Source organism: Camellia sinensis, chromosome 7 (genome assembly GCF_055761805.1).
Source record: "Camellia sinensis isolate YWXY chromosome 7, ASM5576180v1, whole genome shotgun sequence".
Classification (NCBI taxonomy): Eukaryota; Viridiplantae; Streptophyta; class Magnoliopsida; order Ericales; family Theaceae; genus Camellia; species Camellia sinensis.
The window spans coordinates 91,272,818-91,300,664 of NC_138967.1; the positions used below are offsets into that span (position 1 = coordinate 91,272,818).

Consider the following 27,847-nt stretch of genomic DNA (forward strand, 5'->3'; position numbering starts at 1 on the left):
GGCTGTTTTAAGGGCAGAGTGGTAGATCACAACCGTCCACGTCTAAAAAGTTCAATGGTTGAGATGATTCTCTAGAATCATCCAACCCTCTCCTCTCACTCTCATCACACCGTCTTCCCTCTTCCAGTCACTCTGTCTTCCCTCTCTCTCCTCAAACCGATCTCAAACCGATCTCTCTCTCTCTCTCGCACTATCTTCCCTCTCCTCAAACTGATCTCTCTCTCACTTTCGCACTGTCTTCCCTCTCTTCACCAATCTCTATACTCTTCGATCTCTTTACTCTCCGATCTGTCTCTCTCTCTCTCTCGCTCTCCGTCTATATACACATCATTTATATATATATATGCTTTGATTTTTGTTTATTTTTCTGGTTGTTGATGTGGAGGTGATCGCGATTTTTCAAACTCAGGTCTCGCGATGGCTTCAAACCGGATCTTCAAAGAACTCAAGCGTCTCCAGATCTTCAAACAACTCAGGTCTGTGCTCTCCGATTTTTCGTAATTATTTATTTTGATTTTTGGTTTAATTTTTGTTCATCCAACTATTTTTGTTCATCCATTTATTTTATTTTGATATTTATTTTGATCTTCAAAGAACATCCATCTGATTTTGGTTTGGTTTATTGTGATAATAGCCATCTGATTTTTACACTCCATTTGGATCAACTGATTTGGTGATAAATGATTAAAAAAAAAAGAAAAGAGAAACCGAATTTGGGTTTGTCAAATTTATTCTGAAATTTGTGAACTTGGCAAAAAAAATTGTATAAATTGGGTTTGATTCTGAATTTTTTGGATTTTCTACTGTTTCTATATTGGGACTTATATTTTAAAATAAATTCCCCATTTAAATGACGTTTTATTGCAAAATTGTCATTGCCACGTCATTTTAGTGATAAATTTTGTATGTGTAAAATAAATGATGTATTATTATTGATTGATGTATTGATTTGATTACAAATTACAACTTCTATAAATAGAAAAGAAGGTGGTAGTAGGTGTAGTGTAGTGGGTGATAGGAGTGAGTGGTGGAGGTAGGTTTGGTGGAGTGTAGTAGGTGATAGGAGTGAGTGGTGGAGGTAGGTTTGGTGGAATGTGTAGTAGTAATTTACATTTACATTAACAGCCCCCCTCAAACTCAAGGAGGATAGGTACTAGCCAACTTGAGTTTGGAGAGAGTAACAAAACAGAAAAATAAACTGATAAATAAAACAGGATAGGAGACACGGTATGGTCGTGTCAGACCGATGTAGCAGACAGTTGATGGGGTCATGTCGGACCGTTGTAGCAGACACTGTGTGGTCGTGTCAGACCGATGTAGAAGACAGTTTACGTGGTCATGTCGGACCGTTGTAGAAGCTGACCGGAATCAATGTCGGGACAGTTTATGGGGTCATGTCGGACCGATGTAGCAGGACAGTTTACGAGGTCATGTCGGACCGTTGTAGAAGCTGTGGTGGTGCACCGAGGAGGCGACTTAGGGAGTGCGCCATGAGCGACTTATACATGATACTGGTATAACCCCCCCTCAAACTCAAATAGGTGTGAAGAGAGAAACCTATTTGAGGTTGAAACAAAGGGATTGATAAAGCTGGCCGGTGTAGAAGACACTGTATGAGTGTGTATATAGGCTGCCCAAAAGATATACATGGATCTAGATATCGAGCCCTCAAAAATCGTGCCCTCAAAAGGTGTGCCACACCCTAAAAAGGCGTGCCCGCACCCTCAAAAGGCGTGCCATCAAAAGGCGTGCCCGAATGCATCAAAAGGCGTGCCATGAAAAGGCGTGCCAGTTTGTCGGCGAGAAGAGGCGCGCGATGCGCGTGGCTGCCTCTGTGTCATGGTCTTTATAAACCGAAGCGGAGGAGGCAGAAACTGAGACAGAAAAAACTGAGAGAAACCTCTGAAAAATTCTTCGTTTTGCTGAGAAAGAGAGGTCGTTTTGCTGAGATTGCTGAGAGAGATAGTCTGTAACACTCTGTTGTGAGAGATATTCTGTAACACTCTGTTGCCCAGAAAATGGCCTCTTCTTCCTCTTCTTCCCGTGGTCTGCTCACTCTCTTTCCCGAACTGAACGAGTCCACAAGAGAAATAACTGGTGCGGTGGCCAGTGAACCGCAACCAAACACCACTGGGTTTGCTCCGTTGAACTTTCCGATGCAGTCGGTGGAGCAAAAAATGGCAGTGCAAACGGATGTGGAGGCTAATCAGTATACGTTGAAGACATGTGTGGAGTCCATGACGGCGGTCACAAACTTGTCGCACCGGCTGCAGAGTAGGACAAATGAGGTGCAGCAATTAAACTCCCAGCTGGCTCTGCTCCAACGCATGTATAAGGATGCGCGAGCAGAGATAAGCGTGCTAAGGGCAGAAAACAAGGAGCTGAAGCGGAAGGCCACCGTGATGTTCCGATTTGGAGGGCCACCATATGCTGCAGTGGAGGAGCAGGGAGTAGTGATCGTGCCCAGTGGAGTGGGAAACACGGAGGCAGCACCGGCAAGGACTGTCCAGGACGGAGGCAAAAAGAAGAGACCGGCGGCAGAGTAGGGGAAGTGAGGTCGGTGGTAGGCCGTCTGCAGAAAAGAAAACAAATCTTTTGGTGTTTTTTTTTTTTTTTTTTTTTTTTTTTTTTGGAAGAAATTGGTTTGTTTGTTTGTTTGTTTTTTTTTTTTTTTTTTTTTGTTTTTTTGTGGAAAGAAAATAAAAGAAAATGTTGAAAAATCAGAAGTGATTGAAATGTACATAGATATATATATATATATATATGTAGAGAGATACATAAAACATAAAAGATAATGGAATAAATATATATACGAAAAAAAAAGAAAAAATGATGGGAGCATGGGCGGAGAGACATGCCCATGTGTTTTCAAACTGCCAAAAGGAAGAGAGAGAGAAAAGATAATGCAGTCTGCCCTGTCTTGGTGCTGGAGCCGACAGGATGATTCCGACTATGACATTCCAGCTGGGGTTTTGCTCACTTTTCGGTGGGACAATGATGAGAGTTTGTAAAATAAAATAAAATAAAATAAAATAAAAGTGCTGTGGTCTACTGAAAGAAAAGGGGACAAAATTTGGTGGATATGGTAGTGGATGATGGGTTGGAAAAAAGCACTGTTTGTGAGGCAATGATCAAAGAAGAGGTAGTGAAGAAGGTGGTGAAGACCAACGTGGAACGTTTGCTCGGCGTCGGAGGTCTGCAGAATCTCGGTGAACACGTTACAGCCGTGAGCCGACATCAAAGCCGTCATATGCATCTGACTCGGACCAGGAGTCGGAGCTTTGGCTTGAACCGACGGCAAGATCTTGCTGATCTGAATGACGGACATGTGTTACGGAACCTCACCCGACGATTGGATGAAGACGGCGTCGACGTTGCCGCCGTTATCCTGGGCTTCGAAGCCGACCTTACCGCCTTTGAGAGCCGTGATATGGACGAATCCAGAGGAGCCGGAAGCGGTGCCGAAGTAGTCCAAGAGAACGTTGCATATGGCCGTAAAGGCTCATCAACCTGAGGTGGCTAGGTTGTTGTTTACGCGGGCTGAAAGTGTATGAAGTTCAGGTGTTCCGAATCTGTTAGCCATCTTTGTTATTGGGTTGTCTTCATTCTTCACATACGGAGTGTCCCAGACCAACCCATCTGATGCTGCAGTGATGTGAGCTCTCAAGAACACCTTAAACCCACCCGAATGCATGGGGTGGTCCGACCCAGATCCATGCAACTGGAACCACGTTGTCTGCTCAGATGACAAACGGGTCACTCGGATCCAAATCGGGCACCAAAACCTCCAAGCGACGGGGGGCTGGGCTGTGTGACGAAGAAAGGAGGGTGAAAGAGATTTCCCTCGAACAGCAGCAGCGTCCATGGCAGTTGTGAAGAGATTGGCTTGCATGTGATGGAGAGATTTGCTTGCATCAGATGCATGTGTGTATGCGTGTGATCTCTTCATCTCCAAACCAGTTCATGCGAGAGAGAGAGAGAGACCAGGTGCAGAGAAGAGCTTAATTATGGAAGAAGGTATGTGTGAAAAAAAAAAAAAAAAAAAACAAGCAGACTAGGTTGAGGTCCGGCGGGCGGCCAAGGCGAGGTTGCCGCCCGCCGGTGAAGCGAAATTACTAGATTCTTAACCTTGCTCTGATACCATGTAAAATAAATGATGTATTATTATTGATTGATGTATTGATTTGATTACAAATTACAACTTCTATAAATAGAAAAGAAGGTGGTAGTAGGTGTAGTGTAGTGGGTGATAGGAGTGAGTGGTGGAGGTAGGTTTGGTGGAGTGTAGTAGGTGATAGGAGTGAGTGGTGGAGGTAGGTTTGGTGGAATGTGTAGTAGTAATTTACATTTACATTAACAGTATGAATAACAATTTGCTTTCTCATATGGTCTGGTATGTTTTATTATTTTATAAATATAATAAATCCTATGCATACACACTATTGTTACATATAAAAACGTGAAATAAAATGAGAGAGCTATTATTTATCAACGACTCCATTTCACCTCTTGTATTTATACTATAAAAGACATGTACATGTGTAAAAAAAATCATATTAAAAAAATAGTAGAACTTACCATGTCACATGAAAGATTAGGGGTGTAAAAAAAATCGATGAAACCAAACTGACCACTCAAGATCAACCGAATTTTAAGTTTTCGATGCATTTTTTTTATACTGGTATTTTATTTCGATTTTGAAAATTTTTACATTAATATAAACTGAAAGATTAGGGGTGTAAGAAAAATCAATGAAACCGAAACGATTGCTCAAAATTGATCAAAATTTTAGTTTTATGTCTATTTTTCATATTGGGTGGTCTGTTTTGATTTTGAAATTTTTTACACTAATATAAACAGAATCAATTGAAATATTATATTGAAAAACTTTTATTTTTTAAGTGATTAATAATTCAATTTTTGTAATAAAAACTAAGAGGTAGACATTTTCACTATTTTTCTTCATTTATTCCCAATGTGGAATTTTACAAGTTTTTATGAAATATTTTAAAATTTCATGTGAATCCTTCTTCTACACCAAATTGACAAAACCAACAAAATTGAATTGTAATATGTGGTTTATTTCAATTCTTCAGCCACCAAAACTGAAAGATTCAGTTTGGTGCCAAATTTTTTCATAATTCTGACCAGACCAAACCAAACCACTTACACCCCTATAGAAGATGAAGACTTGAGATAAAATATTGGACAAATTACACCGGTATTCTTTGACACTCATGTTATTTTGATCCTTATAATTTCAATTGGCTCGATTTTGGCTCTGAATTTATGATATTGTCTCAATTTGATCCAATTGATTATAATTGTTATTGGTTTTTTTATGAAAAATGTGCACATAAGAATATGTGTCATGCTTTTAAGAGTAAAATTTTAAATTTATCTAACTCAGTAAATTAAGCTCAACTAACTTAGTAATCATTTTTTGACAAAAATCACAATCAGTATTATCAATTGAACTAGATTGACACAAAATAAAAAATCAAGGGTTAAAATCAAGCCAATTGAAAGTGTAGGGACTAAAATGACATGATGGACAAAATTCAAGGCTAACAGTGTAATTTGCTCTAAAATATTTCAATCATACATGACAATTATGATGAAATGATAAAATAAATTTAACGATAAATAACATCACGTGTTCAAAATTTTTTATCCAAGTTAGATAGGGATGCATGTCAATATGTTTTCAGTGCAAATGCTCTTGCCAACAAACACAGTTGTGATCCAACACCATTTAGATTTTCTTTCTTTCTTCCGTTCAGAATTTTTGAAATTGTAAATAAAATTTTGTTTGGTTTATGTTTTTGTTTACAAAAATTTTCTAAACACAAAAAAACTGGTTTCACAATTTAGGCTTTGTTTGGCAAATGGCTCTTTTAGCCAAAAAGTCACAAAAAAATCAAAAAGCCAACAACCCATACCAAAAAGTCAAAAATTTCATTTTCTCTTTACTTTTTGCACAACTTTTCGTAAAAAGTCAAAAATCCATCCAAACATATTAGTTTTTTTTTCCCACCACATTTTAGCCAAAAAGCCAAAAAGTTACTAAAAAAGCCTGTTCCCAAACGAGGCCTTAATTTTTGCCCCCCATTTCTTCCTCTTTCTTCCACCCTTTTCAATCATCACCCACTAATTATTTCCACCACTTCCGCCAACCACTTTCGGCCACCACTTCCCTTGGTCACCAATCACCTCCCACTTGTGATAACCACCTTCGGTCACCACTTCTTTTTAGAAACAAGCTTTAACCAGCACTTTAGATGACTAAGCGGCCATTAGTTCCGATCGTCAACCACTTACGACCATGACCTCTCACTATTGGCAATCACTTTTGGCCACCACTAACCACATCCCACCAGTGGCACTTACTTTCGGCCGCCACCTTCGAAGGCAAACAACCACATCTGGCCATCATCTTCAACCGTCTAAACAGACCAATTCTTTCACTTTTTTCCAAAATAAGTTTTTTAAAACATTTACGTCAAATTTGTTTTTTGTTTTCATTTTTACCTAAAATAAACATAAACATATTTAATATTTTTTGTAAAATAAAAATAATAAAATGTAAAAGTTACCAAACCACATCTAAATCGTTTCACCTTAATCTAAAAACACAATTTGAAATATCAGTTTCAAAAAAGTAAAAATAAATTAGAAAGTGTATAGAATAATTTTACAAGTCCCCGGATTTTTTTCCTCACTTCTAGCACAGTTGAGAATAAACTTGGATTCTAAGAGCAACTCCAATGGTTTTTCTATTTGCCTTGCCAAAGCCAAAAAATAACGTGGCTTCACAAATGCACTACTCTAATGGTGTGTCATTTGCCATGCCAAAAAATGGCAAAGTCAAATCAGTTTTGCAACCAAAATTAGCTGTTTTTTTGAACCTTCAACTGTTAGTTTCACAACTTCTACAAATCAAAACTCTACCATAAATTTTCAAACCACAGTAAAATTTATAAAATTACAAAAACTCAATAAAGATCCTTCTAGAAATTCAGCTTTCCAAATTTAATTTGGAACCCTCAAATTTTTTGAATACGAAAAGTTTATAGATTGTACAAAATTTTAGAACAATTTAGAACCCAAATTTGAACACAATTTTAGAACAATTTACAACCAAAATTTGAATTTGGCATTTGGTTGTGCCAAAATGGCAAGTCCCTATTAGAATGGTATAACCAAAAAAATAATTTTTGTGCATTGTAGTAAGCCAAAAAATAATTTTGACAAAGCTATTTTAACTTGAGCCATTGAGGATCTAACTTGCAATTTCAAAAACGGTTGTGAGTTTGCTAAATAATTTCCAAGCTATAGTATTTTATAAATAACTAGAAGGCTGAGAGCACATAATTTGTGGTTGAAAAAAATCACGTGCGTTAAATATTTTAAAAAATTTGAATAATAGCATAGCTGACTCTTGTGGGCATTTTTAATATATATATATATATATATGACATGTCTGCACTAATTTAATTGTAAGCTTTATGTTGTATATTATAATATTAAGGGTACACACATAACGTGTGTATCATGACAATTGTTTAAAGTACTTAGATTTCATAATTATGACACTTATATTTGAAGCAGTTAAATATGAGAGGAACAACTATCAAGTTTAGAATTACTTTGGGAATTTTTTTTTTTTTTGGCAATTTACACTAATTTATTTGTAGGTTTGATATAATAGAATAGATTAACAACCAAAAAGGCCGGTTATGATTGGAAGGATTTGTATCCAATTCTCATAAACGATTTGGACTATCTAGTCAAGTCATTGGGGTCTATTTCAATGATATGAATCATTCAACTTCCAATTTCTTGTATGTAGACTATTAATTAAAAAAAATCAGATATAGTTGGTGATTATACCTATGTATTTTCATCATTTATTTAGAGAAAAAAAAAACAATAAGTAATTAAATATGATTAAAATTATCGAACTAAATAAATTTTGTCTGTGAATAATTTACATATAAATATCAAAAGAATAAATAAATCAGATTATCAAAATGGGCCAAAAGAATGAATGATAATATTATAAAAATGGGTCATGTGAAAGGCCCCACAAAGGTGAACTTGATGAGTGGAAGCCTTTTTCCGTTGTAATTGAAGGAAAACCCTACCCCTCTCTTTGGGCGAGAATTTAGCGGAAGGAAACCCTACCCCACCTTTTGTGGGTGTGTTTTTTTTTTGTTTTTTTATCTTTTACTGCGAGTCCCTGTCTCCATGGCTGACTGAAGAGAGAATATCAAAGAGGAAGTCTGAGTATCAAAAGAGAAAAAAGATTGGTCTAGGAAAGAAGCAACCGGTCGTTTTCCTTGATGGTATATATCTGTATTTCTCTTTCCGGTTCGCATGCAATTCCTCCTATGTAGTTATAGAATTGCACAACAATGAAACGTGCAACTAGCAAGTAGCAAGAGAGTGGTTATGTTCACCTCGCCTCGCCTCGCCTCGTCTCGCCTCTACAAAATTAAAAAAAAAAAGAAAAAGAAAACCAGAGAACTAAGAAGACAACAATGGAGCATTAAAAACCACCATTTCTGTCTTTCATGTCCTTGTTTCTTGGTTCTTCCATTTAAACGGCAAATGTCAAAAGCTATCACCTTTTTCCTTTGAAGTTATCTGAGCTAATTTAATAATGTGTCATACAAAAGGCTACATTGTGGTTTCGTGGTGCTTATCTTGACATACTTCCCATTTGATTGCATTAGGGCTTCCCACTCCTTTGCTTAGTGCCACCGGCATTTGAAGCCTTCTCAACCCAACAAATATGCCCAACAAAGTAAACGTCAATACATAAAGAAAAAAAATTACGCTTATGGTTCTAGCTAAATTTTTTTCCCACTTAACAAATGTCCTAGTTGAAAATTAGTTCCAGTGACTTCCAATAAAGAATGTTCCATATGCTTCTTTGTTATATTATTGGTTTTGTAAATAGTAAATACTAAAAATCTGTACAAATACAAAAGAAGCAGGACACCTACTTCATAGTAATAACAACAATAATTGTTTTAAGAAACTGATACTTATTTTGAAATTAAAAATTATAAGAATCCGATAAGAAACTGTTTTCATATCACCGAATACGTAAATTCACTATTTTTTTGTTAATAAACTGACACACTTATGCTTGTCCAAAGGCTAGTTTTGAATTTTCTTTCATCATTCAACTTCATGACTGGTATAGTCCTAGCTATTTCAATTGGAATTTTTAATTAATTAGGCATTTGTCATGAAGTTAATTGCTTGATTCATTGTTAAGAGGTAATTTATTGGTTTCACGGATTAAATTATAGTTTCTTTGACGTGTATAACGTTGATTATTATGCTAATTGTGGTCATTTAGGTTATCGCCTTCGTGGTGGAGTGAAAAGCCTGCCAAACTTGCCAGCCTAGGTATTAATGAACGTGTTTGCTTTATCAACATTTGATGCATCAGCCAAAAAAGTAATTAGCAAATTTGCCGTAATCAGCAAATTTGCCGTTTTAAATACTAACTTATCTAATGTGTGTACAAAGTTAGTAATCAAATTTTAATTAAATTCATTGAATAGGATTATGGGAGAAAGAAGAAATTTTTCACTCACCCACTTGACACAAATACAATCACAAATACTACCACCGACATTGTAGCCATTTGTTGAGACACTTCATGTAAATGCCATTTGATCTTCTACTTGATCGAACTTAGCAGCTAAGAAATTGTATAGGCAGATAGAATTCAATGTAGTAATTTTGATTATCACTCAGTTGATTAGTCTAAAGCTTTTATAACCTTTGTTTTTGCACTAAACAAAATTTGGTTATTGTTACGAAACTAATTTTTCGCAATAAGTAAATTTATTGTGATGAAAATTATTTTGTCCTTATAGTTCGTCACAAATTCCATGGTCGGAAGTTTTAAAGCCAGTGGGAGTTAAATACTGCTATGAATTAGTTTCATCACAATAAATTTGTTTTAGGACATATTGTGACAAACTATTTTGTAACAATAGGTAACTGTTTATAGCCACAAAAATATTGTTGTAATACGTTGTTGAGTACTTGAAGGAGGGCATGTGGATCTCCTGTGCTTGTGGGCTCGTCCCTCTTGTTTGGCTTCTTGCTGGTGGGGGCTTCTATGATCACATCTAAGGAGGGTTTCCATGCATTGTTCACCCTTCCTTCCATTTTCTTTTAATGAGAAAAAATATATACATATGATTATTTAAATATGATTGTTACAATAATTAACAAAACAACTTGGATTATTAGTTAGGTCCAATCAATATTAGGGATAAAATTGGCCCTGTTTGGTACAGCTTAATTTCAGCTTATTTCAGTTTTCAGCTTAATTTAAGCTATTTTGATGCGTTTGGTTTAGCTTATAGCTTATAGCTTATAGCTTTGTGGAAGTCAGAAAACAGCTTATTCTTTGAGTGGGGCAGGAGATGCTTTAAGAATAAGCTGGAAATCAGCTTAAGCTGAAAGTTATAAGCTATAAGCTGTTTAGGCATAAGCTATAAGCACTTTCCCACAGCTCTACCAAACAGGGCCATTATAATAAAGAATTAATTATTGAAAATTTTGAAAATATTTATCCATCTGAGTATTATTTCAAGTTAAGTTGGACGAATTTTTTTTTTATTCCATCAAACTCTAATTACTCCAAATCTTATATAACATTAATAGATGGATGATACATGCTATTTTATTTTTAAAATTTGGATTATAAAATGCATCTTTTTATTTTGTTATTTTTTAATTAAGGGCAAATATTATTAACAATCATATTTTTTAATTAATGGTACATCTACTATAATAGTACATCTACTACAATGGGATACAATATAATCTCACATGATATATAATAGTACATCATCTACTATAAAATTTGAATATTGAGACAAAAAGGGTTGTTGAGAAAGTTCGGAGGAAGAAAGCCAATGGAAAATTTGAGCCATTGGTTTGAATTTTATTTCTTTTGTTTTCTTATGGTTTTTCATCAACTGAGCTTGGCATCATGTTGCAATTGGTTCTTTGCAATAGCAAGTGGAGAGGGAATAGAATGTTGTATGTAGTCAGATATTATATGACTTGCCCCCTTTTCTCTTATTTTATGGAGATATTCCTTTTTTAATAGATATTATATGACTTGCCCTTTGCATTCCTCTTCTTTTATGGGTTGATTTTCAATTTGAAATACTTGTATTTGTTGTGTGTGTATGTGTTCTATTGAGGTTTACTTTGGCAAAGAGTTTTACATAAAGTGTTTTACATAAACGAACTGGTTTTGATCTTTTGATTTACATCACTTTTTGAATAATGTTGTTGTTTTCTACCTTAGGTTTGACATCTTTTTGTTCAATAGGATTGGAACCTTTTACTTTTGCCAGGTAGCATCCAAGCTTATCCAATCTAAGGGGCTTGGAAATAGAGGGTTCCAAGATTTATGATGAAGGTAAGGGTGCTAAGATGAATGGGAGCCATATAATGGGCTTTGTTCCTCTATGGATGCTGATATGACAGCATTCTAAAAGTCACTTGTCCCTATTGAAGAGCTTGATATACATTGTTGAGCTCATTTCAAGACAACTTAAGCTTTTGAGCTTGATGTATTTATTGAGCTCATTTCTTAACATCTCAAGTTTTTGGGACTAGTGGTGATCTAATAGTTCCCCTCCTCCCCCACCCCCCCACCCCTCCCTATACGATCAATACATATGGTATGTACTTGTGTCTATGTGGACCTAAGAAAGAGAGATTTATATTTTTCTTTTAACTGTTTTAAATTATAATACTAAATTCCAGACCTTGTGTCCATTTCTTCTAATTGACCTTGAAATAAAGACTATGATCACTTGGACTATCTTAGCTTGAAACATCAGCGCAGAATGTTAAGTTGACCTTCTTAGCCTTGCAATCATGCATCAGGTTTCTTTACTATATATTGATTCTTTTACCTTTGATTCTCTAAGTTAAGCTCATGCAGCTGCATTCATCTTCGTATGTGCACTCAAGTCTGAAAAATTGATGATAACCGTAGGGATATTACAATTTAAGACGCTAACATTTTCATGAGATTCATTAGTCTATACTTTGGTGGTACAATTATTGTTTAGTAGAGTAATTTGTTACTTGTTAGTTTAGTTTTATGAGTTCACATCTGGTACATGTATTGCTGGTGATGTGGGGAACTGACGTGGTTGTTATTTTTGCAATAAAACTGCTAGATCCTTTGCCGGTCTATTGAATCAGAACCTTTTAATTTTTTCTGTCATTGTATGCGTTATTGAGAAGATCTAATTTGTCTTCATATTCTTACTGTACTTATAGTTTGCTAGCTTTGTCAATGGTCTGGATTTAGGAGATTAAGTGGTAGCACTAGCAGGATGTTAACTATTTATTGTGGTTTGTTATTCCAATCTGTTACAGAGAGTGACCCCATTTTACAGTTGCTGATTTTTTGATTCAAGATGGTTGTTGATCCAGATACCATAGTATGCTTCATCTATTACCTCTATTTTTTAGAATATTTTATCCATATTATCGTATAGGTAACTTTTTATCCATATATTTTGTTTTAATTATATGACTCTAGCCTGCTAGAGCATTTGAAATACAATTTTCAGAAAGAAAACAAATTGAGGATTCAAACATGTATACTGGTTACATTGGAAGTACACAAAATAGTATAAAAGTGGTGTATCACCTTAAGTCACAATCAAAAGATTTACGATGGTGGTACGAGTTTGCGACGAGTCACTACAGCTTGTATTTACTGAGAGTAATTGGAAAGTGTCAAAGTAGTTTTGTTGGCAATAAGGTGCTTTTCACAGAGGTGGTGAATGAACTCTACACGATTGGGTGATGAAAAACCCTCTCATTGATTCTGAGTATCCTGAAAGGTTGAATAAGTTTTTTATTGGCATCTTGGAATAAGTGCATTTCTATGTCATGTTTGCTATTTATCCAAGTAATTCATTCCTTTGTTTTTTTGTCTTTTCATTCAAATTTTTTTGGTCATTTACTCTGTAAGGATATACTTAATGGCATCATATACTTCAGATGTATTGAGACAACCACATGGAGAAATTTGTGCAAACAATGTCTACTTGATTTATGAAAATGCAGTTGGGCAAAACTGTAAATCCTAAGTAGTACGAGAATACATTTGGGCCTAGTTTGGGAAGACTAAATAAGTATATCCTAAGTAGTACCACCATTGTAAATCTTTTGATTGTGACTCAAGGTGGTACACCACTTTTATGCTATTTTGTGTACTTCCAATGTAACCAGTATACATGTTTGAATCCTCAATTTGTTTTCCTTTTGAAAATTGTATTTCAAATGCTCTAGCAGGCTAGAGTCATATAATTAAAACAAAATATATGGATAAAAAGTTACCTAACGATAATATGTATAAAATATTTTACAAAATGGAGGTAATGAACAGCCATATTTTATGCAGTAAAGTGGGGTCACTCTCTGTAACAGATTAGAATAACAAATCACAATAAAGAGTTAACATCCTGCTAGTGCTACCACTTAAATCTCCTAAATCCAGACCATTGACAAAGCTAGCAAACTATAAGTACAGTAAGAATAGGAAGGCAAAATATTCTACAAAATGGAGGTAATGGATGAAACATACTATGGTATTTTTGGATCAACAACCATCTTGAATCAAAATCAGCAACTGTAAAGTGGGGTCACTCTCTGTAACAGATTAAAAGTGGTAGCACTAGCAGGATGTTGACTCTTTATCGTGGTTTGTTATTCTAATCTGTTACAGAGAGTGACCCCACTTTACAGTTGCTGATTTTGATTCAAGATGGTTGTTCATTACTTCCATTTTGTAGAATATTTTATCCAATTATCGTTAATTATAAGACTCTAGCCTGCTAGAGCATTTGAAATACAATTTTCAAAAGGAAAACAAATTGAGGACACAAAATAGCATAAAAGTGGTGTACCACCTTGAGTCACAATCAAAAGATATACAATGGTGATACAAGTTTGCGACGAGTTACTGCAGCCTGTATTTACTGAGAGTAATTTTGTTGGTAATGAGATGCTTTTCACAGAGGTGGTAGACGATTGGGTGATGAAAAACCCTTTCATTGATTCTGAGTATCCTGAAAGGTTGAGTAAGCCATTTATTGACATATTGGGGTAAATGCATGTCTATGTCATATTTGCTATTTATCAAAGTAATTCATTCATTTGTTTTTTTGTCTTTTCATTCAAATTTTTTTGGTCATTTACTCTGTAGGGATATATTTAATGGCATCATATACTTCAGATGTATTGAGACAACCACATGGAGAAATTTGTGCAAACATGCCACAGAACTTGTCCATGTCATCCCCAAATGTCTTCTCGTACCACTTAGGATTTATAGTTTTGCCCAATTTGGCATTTTCATAAATCAAGTAGACATTGTTTGCACAAATTTCTCCATGTGGTTGTCTCAATACATTTGAAGTATATGATGCCATTAAATATATCGCTACAGAGTAAATGACCAAAAAAATTTGAATGAAAAGACAAAAAAACAAATGAATGAATTACTTTGATAAATAGCAAATATGACATAGACATGCACTTATCCCAAGATGCCAATAAAAGGCTTACTCAACCTTTCAGGAAACTCAAAATCAATGAGAGGGAAAACAAATTGAGGATTCAAACATATATCCCGAAAGGACGAAACATACTATGAACAGCCATCTTGAATCAAAATCAGCAACTTTAAAATGGGGTCACCCTATCTAACAGATTAGAATAACAAACTGCTAGTGCTACCACTTAATCTCCTTAAATCCAGTGAACTATAAGTACAATAAGGATATGATTAAATCTTCTCAATGTTAGCATACAATGACGAAAAAAAATTAAAAGGATTTAGTAGTTTTATTGCAAAAATAACAACCACGTACCAAGTCTTGGTTCGTATTGATTACTCTTCTTTGTTTTATTTCTGCTTATTTGATCCCATTGGACCTCTTGATTTCCTCGGTGGGGGCTGGTGATTGATATTTTGTGATTTGGGCTTCATATTTAAGTTAATGATGGGTCTGCTGGTATTGAGGAGGGTTGGGCTGGTGATTGATATTTTGTGATTTGGGCTTCATCCTGTTTCAATTTCCATTCACTTCTTATGTGGTTTAGACCTCCAATTAATAATCCCTTGAACTGGGCTTGGTCCAACATCATATTTAAGTTAATGCTGGGCCTGTGCAGATCCGAATTGACTGAGGTGCATTACCTATGATGATGGGTCTAGTGGCACAAGGGAAGCTTGCGCTTTCGGACGTCGAGAATAAGATCAACCCTATCCAAACGACCACCATTCGCTGACTAGAAAGGAAAAAAGATAATTTATGTTGATAGGCCATCTCCTCATCCGCAATAACACTATCCCCCGAAGAAGATGGCAGAGAAGAAGGAAAGAAGGCCATCTCTTAGATTCACGGAAAGTAATATCCATACTAACATACACTTTGCAAGTGTAAAGATCATAGCATTCTGAGTAGTAGAATAACCAATAAAGACACAACGTACAGCCTTATAATCGAGTTTCTCACGAGTACGAGGTTGCAAATGAACAAAACAGACACCCCCACTTTTCCCAGCATCAAAACCCTGTGCATGCCTTCCACTTTTCCCAAACTTGTCCCATAGCACGTCTCATTAACTACTGACATAGCTAGTGAAATGATGCCTCTTCTAGAATTCATGGATTTGAGTTCTTTTTTTGTGGTGCCTTCCACTTTTGTTGTGGATTTGAGTTCTTTTCTTCCAAAATTCAAGCCTTCCTCACCAAGCTTGGTACTTTTAATGATACGACTTCGATTATTACTATTTTTTGGTTTAACTATCAAACTTGATTGTTATTATTTTTGTTATTAATCATATGTCGTTTGTATCTGTTGGTGACCTAACAGATGTAATATTTCTCACTTCCTTCTCTTTTCAGTTTATATGGAATTTTGTCAATTATATTCTATAAATTGTGGAGAATTGGTCTTGATCTTGTAAAGACCATTTCTGTTTAGATGCTTTTGCCTTTGATCCCATCACTGATATTCCTGCCCAATCCTCTCAGCTTCGGTAAAACTGGTGGTGAAACTATCCTCGACTACTTTGCTTGGGGACACAGGCTTAGAATTTATACCCAGGCTGGTTTTTGCTTGTTTGACGGGGTTCTTAAGGAAGTTCCAGTGTTGGAATTGAATTTGAGGGGGGCTTTGTCAGCAAAAGGGGATGAGCTCACTGCTTATGATTTTGAAGAGGCCAATGGTTTCCTCAAGTCTCACTGGGTACTAAGTGAGCTTTCTACTATGTTCAATCCTCTGGTCAAGCGTTACGTAGGCTGTCACCCATCTCTGTGATCGCCTTAGGGGCTCTTCCCAAGCGAGCGGTTTTGTATACGTGCAGCGGTCTTTCGGGTTTCCAAAACCTTTTCGACGAAATTGAGCATCTGCAAGCATATGATTTGGAAAATTGGAATTGTGCTTATTGAGTAATCGAGTCCGTCATCATGTAAGTAAATGAAGGGAATCCTTTTTTGATATGACAGAATATCCTATAAACTAACGTACCAAGTTAATATCCCAAAAATATGGGAAGAAAATTAAGAAAAATCACTTTGCTTGTATATGGCGTTGAAATGTTGCAGTCAAACTCTTTCCCATTTTGTTCTTTTCTACTTAGAGCCACCATCGACCACCGCTGACCAATCTTTTTCCTTTGTAAGATCTTTCCCACTTCTCAAACCTTCACATGATTAAATATATGACACACAACTCATAAATATTTTTTCAGGTCTATCACATTTTTTTCCTCCAAAATTGTCTATAAAATTTGTAATTGCTCAAAAATTTTCAATTGCAAAATCTTTTTTATTCATCGAAAAATCTAAAATTTTATATATAAAATTATAAACGTGGGGACTGTGTATGTAAATGTAGGACAGAATTTTGCTAATTTGGCCGATGTGCACAATCTAATTGGTTGTCTAGCAAATCCATGGTGTATGAATTAGCTGTGAAAATTTTGGTCTCAACCACAAATCAGATGGTGGTTGTTAACGTGATCCTGATCCTCATAATAATAACAACAGGAGTAGTGTTATATAATTAGAATTTCTAGATTAAAAAATATATATATAACAAATGATATGAATTTTTGTGATATTTTAAAAAAAATGATATGAATTTTTGTGATATTTTAAAAAATGTCACTACAACATTATTTTTGTCAAAAATTTTGTATATATATAACAAATGATTATTGTTTTTGTACAAACACATTAATTTTATTATAATAGAATGGTGCCGTGCCTCGTCAAGATTTGCCCAGCACATATTTTAAGCACCTAGTTGAAGTTGGTGGGAAGATGATATGGCTTCAAACCGTTCAGTTGTGCCATGGCAATCATATCACTTAATCTTTATTAATTAATTAAATACTTAAAGAAACGTCTAGGATTGAGAATGACAGTTTTAGGGTTATGGGTTCAAATACTTAGCAACTAAGGCATGATTAAGGGGTTGTTTGGGATGTTCTAAATAAGTGTACTTTTTATATGGGTTGGGTTTGAAGTGATGTGTTAAAGAAGTGATATTTGTGATTTAAATAGGATGGTGATTTTTTGACTTTTTGATTTTTCAGAGTATATGAAGAGAACAAAGAAGAGTGAAAAGTAGGTCATGGATTCTATGTCACTTTTCTGAAGTTATCGTTGATTTTTTTGTTGCAAGTAAGTGGCACTTGTTGGTGAGGGAGAATCTAGACAATTGAAGAAAGTAAAGTTGGAGAGATGAACAGTACCATCGATTTGTCTAGCCATAATAGATTTGCACCAGTGAGGCAAACTGATATGAGTTTGGTCAAGATTAATGTTGAAACAAGATAGTAGGAAAGGATTTGATCCTATGGTTTCGAGAACATATGACCCTTGATAACCCTTGATATTGCACAATTATAGAACAAGTTTTAATTGCTAAGAGTATTATTGCAAAGTGTCAAGAGGGAGAGGGTTTTTCCATTGGGAATATTATTGCTAAGAACAAGGCATTATTAGGGTAATGGTTATGGGGATTTTTTTTATTAAATAAGATACTTCATGGCATTCTGTGACTAATAATGCCTTGTTCTAAATAAGCTAGGTTCTTCTGAAAAAACCAAAAAGCCAAAAAAAATCCAGAACACCTCTAAAATGAGTTTGGCATCCTCTAAAAAAGCAACCACCAAAATTACCTTTTACTCGACCAAAAAGTTTTGATGTGACATTACCTTCTTTCTATTACATCAAGGGTAAAATAGTCTTTTACCCTACCAAGTATGGGATCCAACACAATGGTTGGGATTCATTTGGTTTTTTGGGCCAACTCTAGATCTCGATGGAAATGCATTGTGCATTTGTGAGGGATTTTATATTTTTAAAATTTCATTCCTCTCATGGTTGGTAATTGAGAGAATCTCTCTTTGAGAGAATGTTTGGATTGTGGAGGACTCCTTTGATCATTTGTTTATGTGCCTTTTCCGTTTATCTTGCTCTCACAAGTCACAATGCTCCCATCACTTTTCTTGCCAGTTCCCGCGAGGCTTCCATTTCTTAGAATATCAAAATTTTTAGAAATTTAAATGATACGGATGCTAGTGACTTTTGATTATTGGTAGTTATTGTTCAAAATGTTTTCTTGAGTCGTCATGCTATAGATAGAAGAGCGCGGTCCATTGATTCCTCGGGTATGTTTTCTTGCGAGTCTTTTTGCATGGAAATGTAACTTTGTTACTAACACAAGTAGAAACAGTAAAATAGTGTAGATTGAAAAGAGATACCAGAAAGTGGAAAGATTGAAAATGATGAAACTTTAGTGTAGCAAAGTAGGTTGGCTCAAATGGAGATGTGCTAGATAGCAACAAATTTGAAAGAAAAATCTTTAACTTTGAGTGTTAGGCAACTACGAAACAATAAATTTGTAAAATTGAGTGTAGCATAAATGAGGATGTTAAAATAAATGGGTGGTAAGATGAGGAAAGTACTTTCGCAAAACGTTAGGGGTAGAAATGGTTGATCATTGTGTAATGGTTGTAGAGGAGTTATGAAGATGGTAAGCAGGCACTAATAAGGACTAGAGGTGGCAGAGGAGAGAGCCAACGGTAGCCTTGGAAAAGAGGGGTGGCAGTGGAGAGCTTGTATGTCAGAAGAGCAAGGAAATGTAGATGTGTTGTCTTGCATAGCCAACTCAACTGATGATAGGTGGATCACTGTTTTAGGCTTGGCAAATTGGAGGGAAATTGGATCAACTCTACAACATTTGATGTAGGCCTCGGGGATGTAACATACTTGGATACGTGGACATAGGTAGGCTTGTTACATCCCTTTTTGGGTGTGTCGAGTGGCCTAGAGATATGATACGACCATCAGGGTGTCGCGTCTTGGTTAAGGCCCCTCTAACAAACTGGTTTTAGTGCCCCAACTCAACTTGTATTCTAGCCTCTAATTCACAAGTCCTCTAGTGTTTATGAGCGAGGTATTCGAGCTCTACTCCCAACCTAAGTGATGTAGCAAGAATGTGTGATAGTGACGATTTTATGGTCTGTTGATTCAGAGATGATTACCCAGAAACAAGATCCTTCTCTAAACTCGTTGATTCAAATGGAATACAAAGAATAAAGGCTCAACAATGGTTGATTTGAAATAAATACCAAAGGTTGGAAAAAGAATAAAAACTCAAAATTGTATTAATTCTTTAAACTATTCACTCGTAAGGCTTACAATGATTTTTTATAATGACAACTACCCTAATGTACTAGGAACAACCAAAATCAACAGTTTTTTAATGAGCAAAACAAAAAATAAGCAAATACAATAAAAATTTCCAAAAATAGAAATATTGAAATAAAACAAAGAAATTAGTAATTTAGGCTACTACGATAATCACAAATTCGACGGAATTGAATTCTGACTTGTGCGCTAAGAGTAATTGAAGTTGCAAATCTTTCCAAAAATGGCTAAATCTCGAAATTGATGGCCTAAATGATGGAATTTTCCAAAATCTATTGTGGTCCATGGCATAGCAACGGATCTTGATCAGAACAATATTTTCCATCAACCCACCAAATTTTGCGCGATTTTGGGCACGTGCCGTTTGATTCCTGCTAATGCCTTGTGCCTTGTTTGGGCACATGCCTATCCATTTGATCTACAAATTTTATGGCCACACGCTGCGCCATCACCTCCAAGGTAGGAAGAATTAACCCTCGAATTCGTAGCCTTGTCATCAAAATTGTCTCCCCAATATGGAATGTAGGGGTGTTTGCATGTCGGGGTTTACCCTCATCCGTTGTCAACCGACCTACTATTCGAAATCGACCAAGTCAAGACAATCGATTAGGTGGTAGGTTTGGTCGATTTCACAAATCTATTATAGAAAGAGGTTGAAGGAAAAAAATGGGAAAAATATGATTCAAAGTTAAAAAAAAATAAAAATAAAACCATAAACTCATATACATACAAACAAATTGAAATTAAGATAATGGAGGAAGAAAATACAGAAAAGAGAGAAGGGAGACTCACCATGCCATGACCATCGCTCATCGACACCACCACCACCACTGCCACACCGTTGATAACTACCAACATTGATAACTACCAACATTTGCCACCATCGCAGAGAGGAAGACTGAAGATTGACAGGGAAGAGCGAGAGACGCAGAAATGATTGAGAGATGAGAGTATTTTATCTTGAAGTTCCAAGGACTCTAAGTCCCATAGTTTTCTATTAGAGTTTGTCTTTTAGAGAGAGAGAGAGAGAGAGAGAGAGAGAGGGAAGTAGGATAGATGGCAAGGTGATAGAGACAAAAAGGTAGATGAAATGGTGAAAAAGAAGATGAAAAGAGAGAGTTGGAGTGAAAATTAAAGTCTCTGAGACTAGGTAAGGCCATTGCCCAACTATTGATTGCAGAAGTCATTGATGAAAATGTTGTGTGTGTACAACTAAGGTTCTTGGGAAACATAATCCACCATTAAAAGGCAACATGTGTAAACACCATTATTAATTTAATTATAATTATATTCAGTCAGATCAGTTTATGTAGTTTTTCAATTAATACGCTCATAATTCGATCGAAATCCGCACAAAATTCTTAATTTCAATCCATTTTTGATTGTTCAACCATTGAAATCGTCCAAAATGGTGTTAGATCGGTTGGATTGGCTCAGTTTGCTCAAGTGATTTAGTTTTATGAACACTCCTAATGAGATGTTTGATGTGGAACACGTCGGTAGTGCGAATGAGATCTTTTCACAATCTCTAATGGCCCAATTTTTCTGGCTACCAATTTGTTGTACTTGCAGGCTAAAATTTTGTCTTCTTTGAGAACGACATAAACAAAATTTGTGGACTTCCTATAGGTTGCTAATAAGATCTTCTGCTTTTTCATTGACACGCTTTCAGTTTGGCACAGGTGCCAAGTCCAATGGAGCTCGTGGTTAATAACCATAGTTAACATAAAAGGGACTGAAATCAAAACTTCAATTTTCTGAAGGGTTACAAGTGCAATTTCTAGTCCTATGATTTCAAATGATCCCCTACCAAACACCGCAATGAATTTCCCAAGGAACAATTAAAGTCAAGCTTTGTATTAGACAAACATCTCCAAAAATGATTGAGAAATCGGCTATCCTTGTCTGACACAATGGATTGTGGTAGCCCATGTAGGCAATAGACTCCTCAAAAATACAATTGTGCCACATTTATAGCATCTATTGTCTTCTCGATGCAATGAAATGGGCCTTTTAGAAAATCTGTCCATGACCACATAGATGGAATCACAACCTCATTGTGTATATGGAAGCCCCAAAAAAAAATCCATTCTAACATCAGTCCATGGTTGACAAGGTATTGGTAGCGGCATATATAATCCCGCGTTTGCCGTTGTTCCCTTTGACACTTGGCTGGTGCAACACCCGTCCATGAACTTGGCAACTTCTTTCCTCATGGAAAGCCAGAAGTAGGAGCTGACCAGTAATTGTAAGGCCTTGTCGTGCCTAACATGGCCCTCTTTATGCAACTCCTTAATAAATTTCAATCGTAGGCTCAATTTAAGAGCACACAACTGGTTGCCTTTGAAGAGAAAGCCGTCGTAGATAATAAAGTCAGGCCATTGACCTAATTCAATTTCAGCAATAATATTAGAAAAATAGGGATTAGCAACCAATAACTCTTGAAAGGAATCAAACCCAAGTACCTTGGTCCTTATAGTAGTGAGCAAAAGGGAACGTTGGTTAAGTTTCAATAGCCACCTTGTTCAGGCCCCGACTTGTGCTTGATAACAAAAGTGAATTGCTGCAAGTATGCGATCCAATCGGCATGCCTCGATGAGAGCTTATCTTGGCTGTTTATGTGCTTCAAAGCATCATGGTAAGAAAACATAATAAATTCACTTTGGGACAGATAAGAATATCAGTGCTTCAAGGCTTCAATAGTGGAGTAGAACTCTATGTCATAGGTATTGTAATTGCTCTTAAGCTTCTCACTCTAGTACGCAATCGGCTGGCCATCTTGACTCAAAACAACACCAATACCTACTTTTGATATGTAACAGTGTAACTCAAAGGGCTAAGAAAATTTTGGCAATATGAGCACAGATGTTGAAGTCAACTTTTGCTTGATCTATTGAAATGCTTTTGTTGCAGCCTCTATCCAAGAGAACCTCTAAGCCTTAATGCAGTCTGTAATAGGCGCCATGATTCTACTGAAGTTAGGAATGAACCTCTGATAGAATGAGGCCAGCCCGTGAAAGCTACACACATCATGAATATTCTTTGGTATTGGTCACTGACACACTGCTTCTACCTTGGGAGTCAATATTGTTGGTACTGCACACGCACTGAGGCTCTCTCTAACATGTTCCTTTGCCACCTGCTTATCTACCTAACGGTGAAGCTCTTCATGTTGCTTTGGACTCATTCGATAATGGGGACGATTTGGCAAATTTGCTCTTGGAATCAGATCAATCTGATGTTGTATGTCCCTCAAGGATGGCAACCTTGGAGGCAACTCATCTAGAAAGACATCATGCAATTCCTCAATCAATGCTTTCATAGGTTCCTGGATGTTATTTTTCGCATTGTGTTCTTTTCCCACCAACATGAACACCATTCCCATTTTTGTCACTTAATGAACCGGTGCATAGACAACAAACTGGAACTTTCTTTTGCTACTAGTTTTTGAGCTTCATCTCTACTGGGGGAGGGGGGTCGTTCATAAGGCTGGCGATAGCAAGCGGAGGTCAGGAGCGACAGAGGGTTGTGACTGGCGGTGAAGGTGGCTGGAGGGAAGGTGTGTCCATTTAATCCTTGATGGTAATTTGCTCAAGGGATACAATTGTAATAAAAAAAAAATTAGGAAATGTGTGTATTGAGACAACTTGTGGTGTGCAAATAGAAGCTCCATTTATCTGTATATTTTGGCTTTATGGGCAGCCTGTAGATACTACGGCTATTGTCATTGAGAGAGATTTTTTATATTAAGAATGGACATTGAATTTAGAATAAGAGCTCTATTATTTTTCTTTCTTTATATATTTTTTTTCTCTTCTCTGCCTTTTCCCCTACAGGACTACATCAATAGTGTCAGCTAAATCTGATCCATAGTTGTTAACCAGTAATCATAGTCTTTGTGATTGCTTGCCACTGCCAAAGTTCCACTATCAACTCTTACATTGTTGCTTCAGTTTGTGTTGCCATTCATCACTAGGACAATGACTAGTCCTTCGTTCTTTTTTGTTTTGGTTTGGTTGTCGTTTGTGTAATCAAGATTGTTGTCATTGCGTTCCATTGTCGCTAGAAGATTCGAGACAAAACCATACCCATCTTTCCTAATTGTTTGTCGTGATCATTGCTTTCTTTGTTGCCACTGACATGTTCATTAGTGAGGGGTAGCAGTTTGGGTCTATTTTTGAATCAAATCGTGTCTTTTATCATAAAGGAGAAGATCCATTTTCCACAATTGGTTTATAAGTCTTGGCATGCCCCTGATTCATTAGTTGAAAGGTCAGATCAGGATCTGACCCAAATCCAATATCCAAACCAAGATCCGAACCAACAAAATTAACCCATTGTCCAACACATCTTCAACAATGACTTTCTTTCTTTACCTTATTTACAGTTTCCACTTTTTATATCCCATAAGTACACTTTGAACATCGGAGAAACAAAAAAGAATCTTAAATTTTGTTCCATTGCTATCCCTCTTCATTTATCACCTCTAGTTGGAGTTTGTTGCATTATCAATGGGCTACTAATTCCTTGCTAAGCTATGACTCTTCTACACTAAATCTTGGCTAGTATCAATATTTATTGCTTTCAAGTCAATTGCAAATTAGGTTCTAATTTATTTTTGTCGTGCTCGGATTTTGACAATCAATTGTTTATAAGAAAACTAGACTAAAAATTGAAGTTTTTATTGCAACGATGGAAATAATATCCAATTACTTTAATCAGGCCTTTTAATTTACTGAAAATTTAGAGTCACCACCTAACATAGAGTAAATAGTTTTGTTTTTGAGCCAATACTTTGTATTTTTGTTTACAAGCATGCTAGATTGGGTATGTTTCATATTAGTGATTCTCATTTTGGTCAATGTAAATCAAAGTTGAGTCCGCGGGTTTTATGTTACGAGTAGGGAAGGTGTTATGCACCCTACATCGCCCTTTTGGTATTGACTTCCCTAAACCTTGTTAATTCCTATGAATGCTGACTTGGGTTTTTGGATGACCTGTTACCTGTTATATTTAAAAGAACATGTCTTTAGAAAGACGACAATGTATTGATTGTGGAATTTATTCAATTTGTTCTTTCTATGATAATATCAATGTGAGCTTCCTGTACTAGTATTGATTATAGACTTGCTGTGAAGATGACATTGTATTGATTGTGAAGTTTATCGAATTTATGTTTTCCATGGTGATATTAGCATGTATCTTTCTATAGTGGCCAAACTGATGGAATGAGGCCAAACTGATGGAATGATGGCTTTAATATGCCTAGATGGTGTATGAGTGATAAAATATATTATTTTTAGTGTGGGAAAAGAAAAGCCTAGGTGGCAGCATATTTATTATATATTGCGCTAGGGCAAATAGTAGTATAATATTACATATATTTACTATATATATTTTGTATATTTATTAAGTTAGAAAGTTCGGACGATAGTATATTTATTTACTACATACTATACTAGGGACAATAATATAATACTGCGATGTATATTTACATATGTATAGATTGCTGGAATGTAAATAATAAGAATGGAAAAGTCCAGGCAATGGTATATTTACCCTTTTTCCTTGTTTAAAAAAAAATAAAAATACGTAGGACAAAATGGTATATCAACAATTTTCTATCCTTTTTCCTTTTCCATTTTTATTCCCCTACCAAAAAGCCCTTGTTGCATCCATACCCACACTACTTTTGTTGAAAACTCTAGAATTGGCACTCTCATCGCATTCACATTCCTTTGTACGTGTTGTGAGTAGGACATAATTTATTTATTTTTTGCCATTTTAAATATTAGCGTAAACCATTTTCCTCCCTTACGCCACTGTGACCATTAGTGATTTCTATGACCAACAAGCCTTATTGGACCAAACGCACCTTAGAATAGAACATGAACACGGCCATCTGTCATAAGGACTTGACCACCATTCAAAACAACTTCATGACTATCATTAAACCCACATGTCCCAACCAATCAAGACATGGCGGTCCTTCAAACCAACATCATAAATCAAATCCATTCTGATTTTGACGCTCAATTTCGTAGACGATAGGATGATTTCTGTATGCAACAAGATGAAATTTGTAAGGAAGTCTGTCCTGATGTAGCAAGTCAAGTAACTCAACAAGTTAGTTCAGTGAAAATTTCCCAATTTCCCATTAGAGAAAAACATTTTGGAAAGCTTCCATTTGAGGAAGCTTAGGTAGAGTCCAATGTTTTGTATCACATTGTTCCTGTGGGTCCTTCGGTCACACTTGTTCAATTTTTCACCAATATTCAACATCCTTAGGTCCATGTTGGACAAGGGTTTCGCTTTCACATGATGGGTGAAATTAGCTTTGGCATGCCAATAATGACTAAGATGACATAACTAGGAACTCAAGGTCGCTATTGCTAGTTTGTCAATAATGACTCAGATGACAGAAACAAATTTGGGAGAAATTTAAATAAAGGAGTACTTTTCTCCAATTTCCAAATATCTCAATGAGTTTGATTGCATATGCCAAGTACTTGGAATAAATTGCTAAGGCATCGATAATAGTTTGAGTTAAATTACAAGCGTAACATCTCTAGAGTTAGGCTTCAAAAAGCCATGAGTGTGTTCACAGCCCAAATATATTAATTACATATCCTTAAAATAATACAAGCCTGTGAGCTAAGTCATCTTATAAGTCTGTAAGCAATCTCGTATTTATGGTTTACTAGAACACAATTGAATCTAACTAGAACACAATTGTGTCTTTAACCTAGGCGACTAGTCCCTAATCCCATATTTGTGGTTTACTAGACCAATACACTATGGGAAAGCCAACCCCGCATGGGTTTTAGGGGTTGTCACCGATGGTATGATGCGGCACCAATCCTTACTCCAACGCACACAACTAACCAAATAGTGGAACATCGGTGCATCTGTATTATTTATCACAAAAGAGGCCTAAGGAATTCCATTGTTAGGTTATCTTTGGGATGTTCAGGTTTCATGTCCTTATTTTGAGCATTGGTGCATTTGATTTATTTATCACTAGTAAATGGACTTTCTATTGTTAGGTTGGCTTTCCATCATTTGTTTTGCTGTAGAATTTACTTGTAGATTGGAGAATCTGAAAAAAGGATTCTAGCATATACAATTTTTTTAAAGATTTGGTTACACGTAGGGTTTAATATCTTAAATCATAAATGTGGTGCATTTTAGTGGACTAATCATTTGGTCAAACTAAGTGTCCGGTCTTGAGTCTTGACTGTCAGAAGTTGGAAGGGCATCAGGTTATGAGAAATTTTGTTGTCATCGAACAATTTGATAAAATAAAAAAATAAAACCTCAAATTTTTAATTTTTTTGAACTCTTTTTCTTTTTTCTTTTTTCTTTTTTTCTCCTATCTCTTTTTCTTTTTCTGAACGTTCCCATTATGTGCCCCATGGTACACGATTCATAAATTACTCTTTTGTGTTGTGTTCGTCTTACCCATGTTTGGGATTTGGAACTTGTGGGATTTTAATTAGCATTGTTCATGCAGGAACTCGTACAGTTTTTCCTTTTTGTGGTTTGAACTTTTTTATAAGCCAGCTAATCTAATTGTTTGGAGATGATTTGGTTTATAAATGTGTTTCGTAGCATAAATTAGATGTCTCTGCTTTTGCTTTTCTGTAAAAGTTTTTGTAAGATTCTAACTTTTAATTACAGATGAAGATGAAGTTTAGAAGTTGGGTGGCATGGCATGAATCAAAGCATATGAAGTCTTGGGATTATCAGCTATATGTTTCAAAAGAACAGTTTTGGGGAGACTTCAATCCTATTTACAGAATATAATTATTTTGCTCGAATCAATGTTTCTGTAAAACATAATTTGCTGCACTGGATTTTTAATTTACTTAACCAGAAGTATTTAACCTATTTCACTGTTGCATTACTTCTGGTGAAATTAGTTTGGTTAATTATTGTCTTACGAGTACTTAGCAATGTTTGACTTGGATATATCGGGTGTTTTAAATCTTAGGGGGAATTACATTTTTCACCTTTGTAGTTTGACTAAATTTCAATTTG

At 35.8% G+C, this 27,847-nt stretch overlaps 1 protein-coding gene across 8 annotated transcripts; it reads left to right on the top strand.

The window, feature by feature from the left end:
- LOC145795194 (uncharacterized) lies at positions 1-27,847 on the top strand. Of its 8 annotated transcripts, none has more exons than XR_014335621.1 (3): positions 1-476; positions 9,374-9,423; positions 27,488-27,847. XR_014335621.1 is itself a non-coding variant. In XM_082878729.1 (3 exons), exons 2-3 carry the CDS (start codon positions 418-420, stop codon positions 16,401-16,403), a joined length of 345 nt encoding a protein of 114 aa, XP_082734855.1. In that variant the 5' UTR covers positions 1-290; positions 410-417; the 3' UTR covers positions 16,404-16,718. The 8 variants fall into 8 exon arrangements, 2 of the variants coding, with proteins under 2 accessions (XP_082734855.1, XP_082734854.1); XR_014335625.1 differs by lacking the exon at positions 27,488-27,847 and adding an exon at positions 11,378-11,875; XR_014335623.1 differs by lacking the exon at positions 27,488-27,847 and adding an exon at positions 10,078-10,302.